We start from the raw sequence: 4990 nt of genomic DNA, 5'->3' as shown, positions 1-4990 counted from the left end.
CCGAAGCTTTTCGATTGATAAGCGTTATAAAAATCACACTTATAGCTTTCAAAGTTTATAGCACACTGATTATAGCGAACTACTAATAGACACTCTCCTTGGAGCGTCGCGTTGGTTATATTTATGGGCGTGGGCACGTTTTCTAGAAAATTCAGATTACATGACAATACTAGTTAAAGCGTTTACGTACATACATTTTCTTTTGATTCTAACTCTCGAGAATCTTCTACAACTTTGGAGAATAGGCGGGAGTTTCGCAATACATATCTAACACTATAAGCTATGCATGTTTTTGAATATAAATTTAATCTAAACAAACGTTGATATTAAAATACATATATAACAACAAATTCGTTACACTGGCGAAAAGCTTTAGCAGTTATTTCTATTGCAACATCTCAACCAACAATTGGTCCAGTAATCAACGCTAATTTTTTGGTTTTGAACAACTCGACTTTCAAGATCTACGTATCTACGTGAGCCGATGTTTCCATTTATGAACGTTATATTTTAAGATCTGTGTAAGAACTCAGCTAACAGGTGTTTCCGTATATCAAAAATTTTTTTCAGTGTTATTTTTGTTTTTTAGCAATATGCTACAGTTTTTCCTATATGTTTTACAGATGCTGTCCGACTTTTTTTATAACGCTCCTAATGATCTGGCTGTAAATCTACACTCTGGTGTTGGCAATCCCACGTGGATGTGTGTCTTTGACTCCATATCTCGACACTCAAAACATTATTTGAGTCGAGATGCAGGAGAGAGCATTCGAAACTATGGTAAGTCAAAACTCTCTAACACTTACAATGTAGTTATTATAAAGAATATGAAAACGTTAAAATATAAATTTAGTTATATAACTACTCATGAAAATTCTAAATAATGATGATAACAATATTTTAAAGTGTGAAATAAAAGGTCTAAATGAGTTATTTAAAGTAAATTACCCCCTTCCCTCCCAAGTTATCATCTAGTTTTATCTCCTCTTGTGAGAAAAACGCCCAAACTTCTATGTATAAAAATCAACCAATTCTCAGCTGTAGGTTTGGTTTTTAATTTCGCGCAAAGCTACACGAGGGCTATCTGCGCTAGCCGTTCCTAATTTAGCAGTGTAAGACTAGAAGGAAGGCAGCTAGTCATCACCACCCACCGCCAACTCATGGGCTACTTTTGCCAACGAATAGTGAGATTGACCGTCACATTATAACGCCCCCACAGCTGAAAGGGCGAGCATGTTTGGTGTGACGGGGATTCGAACCCGCGACCCTCAGATTACGAGTGGAGCGCCCTAACCACCTGGCCATGCCGGGCTCTCAGCTATAGAAAGTAGGCCTGTATATATTTAACATGCAGTGATATTAACACTTGAAAGCGTATTTATTTTTTTACTTTTAAATAACAAAAATGTTATGAATTTTCACAAGCAAGGTAAATGTATTTCTAATAAAAAGTCTAATAAAAAAGACCTAAAATAAATTTTCAAATAGTATGAAATCCGTTATTATACACTAAATGAAAATTTCAACATACTAGGTTTGTTAGTCTGGTTTATTCATATAGGTAGACTTAATGTGGTAATAAATTTTGATTTTTTAATTCTTTATCATTAGAACACAGTAAAATGCATGATTTGTTTTTTCTGCAAAATATAATTCCGACGGGTTAGAGTGTATTATTCAAGAACATTAATTACTTATTGGCTTATATTTTCTTTAATCCCGTAAAATAACAGCAAATTTTAAGAATAGTGTGTTTAAAGGAAAAGTAATATAATAAGAAAATAGTTTGATTTTACTTAGATAAATTTTTTAAAAAATCTATTTTTTTTATTGTAAAATCCCAGCAAGACCCATGTTTATTTGGTACTTGAATTTTCACCATTAGAAATTCAAAATGGTCACCTCGAGTTTGGTTTAGGTTGAAGTACTCACCATTAACCGCATGTAGTAACAACACTTAGACGTTTACACTTTTAACCACGTATTCCTGAGGATGGTATTTGTATCTATCAATAGTTTTGTGTGTGTGTGGTTGGGGGGGGGGGGGTGCTATGCCTAAGATTAGTTTCCTTGGATTATTTCATCGACCTACCTGCTATAGAGTACAGAGATTTCTTGTACACTTCTGCTGTATAGGATTGGTTAGGAGGCTACAAGGTTAAAGGTCGCAAGTTACGTTGTAGCTAATTCTAGCAACACTTAACAGTAGAAAAAAGAATTGAGAAACTATCTGCTGTTGAAGTTAAATCAAAATTAGTATCAAGCTGCACGAAGCGAACGATCATTATTATCAGTTATGCTACAATATTTATCAGAAACATAGAGTAATGAGCATCTTATGTACATAGATAACATACAACTGAATATAATACCACTTAGAAACATAGAGTAATGAGCATCTTATGTACATAGATAACATACAACTGAATATAATACCACTTAGAAACATAGAGTAATGAGCATCTTATGTACATAGATAACATACAACTGAATATAAACATAGAGTAATGAGCATCTTATGTACATAGATAACATACAACTGAATATAATACCACTTAACAACTCAGATATTAAAATATTTTAAAGTTATATGCAAGTCATATATATACGATGGATAGTTTAGTCACAAATGTTATTATAAATATAACGGTAACTGTGTATAATAATGTAACATCAACTAGAGACAGAAACAGTTGTGCATGTGTACTAAAAGGATCACTAGACAGAACTTAATCCAGTCGTTCTGGGTGAAGAACGTATATCTTATAATACGCCTGTTAATGCTGTGAAACACCCGATGACGGAACACATCAACTTAAAAAAAGAAAAAAAAAGAGACTTCAGAGTCAGAGCATCAACAAACTGTGACGCACAACAACCAACCCAAAGAAGGTGGTTTGACTCTGTGGTAGGGATCTGAATTTCAGAACTGGCAAGTCGGATTCGAATCTGTGCGATACCACAAAATACCCCCCTCCCTATTTTAAGATGTAGGTGCGTTATAAGAATAACAACCAATCCATTAGGATGGATGGTGGGTGGTATGGTGCTGATGACTGTCTGCTTTCTCTCCGGTTTGTAGCTTAGAATTACGGACGGTGGCAGATAGCCATAAATACAAATATTATCTGTCAAGAATTAATTTGTGTTCGAATACGTGTTTGAACTTTTAGACGCTAGGAGTGAGTTTAATTATAGGTAGTTCAATTACTTTTTATTTTTAAGAATTTTTAATCGGCTACAGTATAGAATCTATTTGGCTAAAAAAAATATACTTTGAATGGCCTACTTTTAGAATGTCCCGTTTTGACAATTGTCTGTGATTTTTCAAGGCTTTCCTCACTATGACATTGCTTTACGCTCTAACAATTCGCATGACAGTAACGTCCCAAAATCAATTACGCCAGATGAATACAGCCGCATAAAGAAGTGGATCCAAATTATACATAACTTTGCAGAGAAAGGGTAAGTCATATGATTTTATTAAATAGATTATTGGAAAACAACATTTTCATTACTGCTTATGAATCTAGGTAATAAAGACAAGGGTAAAAAAGATAACGGAAAAAAGACGAATAAAAGACAATGGAAAAAAGTCAATCGGAAAAAAAGACAAACAAAATTACACAAACAGGTAAAAAATCAAAATAGTATCTCGGAAACACAGTATCAATAACAGCTAAGCCAAGTCTTAGCCAATTATTGAAACCAGGTAAATGAACTGAGTTAATAATTAACTTATTAATAATACAGTTTTCTAATCCCTATGTCATCCAGCCGCACAGCGGCATCTCTGCAGACTTACAACATTAGAAATCGGGTTTCGATACCCGTGGTGGGCAGAGCACAGATAGCTCATTGTGTAGCTTTGTGCTTAATTACAAACAAACAAACTAATCCCTAAAATATAGGACTTATTTTTTTTACTTTTTTACCTGTTTATATAATTTTCTTTGCCTTTTTTTATCCATTGTATTTTTTACCCTTGTCCTTATTACCGCCACTGACTACTTGTTACTGAATAAAATGGCTCAGTTGTTTGTTATATATAAGGCTTAGCAATGTTATTCTTAAGATCACAAAATAGACAAAAGTAAATTAAACAGTGTAACACGATGCTATTGTTTCACTACTGCCTAATATAGTCTACTTTACATTTTATTAAGATAATGACTCAGCTAAAAATACGTACTGACCAAAAAGCTGATTGGACCGGGTGTGACCTAAGGTTTAGCGTGCCATATTGTGAATCAGAAAGTCCTTGGTTTGCGTCTCATTTCTGCAAAATCACGCTCCACACTTTGGGGCCATAGGCGCATTATAAAAATGATGGCTAATTCCATATATTCTATTATACTAGCCCAAGACTTGACTACTGGTGTTATTGCCTTCCCTCTAGTCTATTAGTTGAAATTGATATTTTTCCTGTTCGTCATTTCGGCTAGTACAGCACAATAATGTGAGTGTTCTTCAACGCTCCAACTTACGACGTACAACTTAATTTTGAAAAAGGTCATTTAAAGAGATAGCTATTTAATGTAATTTAATTAAGGCCCAAAATTTTAACAACTTTTCATTTTTCAATTGCAGTCTTCAAGAGATGGCGTGTTTGTCCAAAGTAGTTTCTACGATTTTCGTTGAAATTTGCTTGGTTTATGTCTATACCTTTTAAAGCTGATGTTTAGGTTTTTTAATAATTAACTGTTATAGTGAACATGTTCAATATTTTGTTGGATTAATTATTGCCCTCAGTGGCACAGCAGTATGTCTGCTGAGTTACAACGCTAGAAACTGGGTTTTGATACCCGTGGTGGGCAGAGCACATATAGCCCATTGTGTATCTTTGTGCTTAATTACAAACAAATAAATAAGCATTAATTAATTATTAGAGCTCAGGTTTTATTTGGGAAATGTATTTAGGCCCGGCATGGCCAGGTGGTTAGGGTGCTCGACTCGCAATCTGTGGGTCGCGGGTTCGAATCCCCGTCAC

At 34.3% G+C, this 4990-nt stretch overlaps 1 protein-coding gene across 1 annotated transcript in view; it reads left to right on the top strand.

Moving 5' to 3' along the window:
* LOC106469828 (venom carboxylesterase-6-like) overlaps positions 1 to 4990 on the top strand; it is a 50676-nt gene that overhangs the window by 36240 nt on the left and 9446 nt on the right. Inside the window, exons 8-9 of the mRNA XM_022398388.1 lie at positions 624 to 780; positions 3333 to 3465. Of these exons, the coding sequence (XP_022254096.1) occupies positions 624 to 780; positions 3333 to 3465 (290 nt within the window). The remainder of the gene's footprint in view (positions 1 to 623; positions 781 to 3332; positions 3466 to 4990) is intronic.

Source organism: Limulus polyphemus, unplaced genomic scaffold, assembly GCF_000517525.1.
Source record: "Limulus polyphemus unplaced genomic scaffold, Limulus_polyphemus-2.1.2 Scaffold3673, whole genome shotgun sequence".
In the NCBI taxonomy this organism is placed as follows: Eukaryota; Metazoa; Arthropoda; class Merostomata; order Xiphosura; family Limulidae; genus Limulus; species Limulus polyphemus.
The sequence above is the reverse complement of the archived record's forward strand: the minus strand, read 5'-3'. Positions and strand labels throughout refer to the sequence as shown.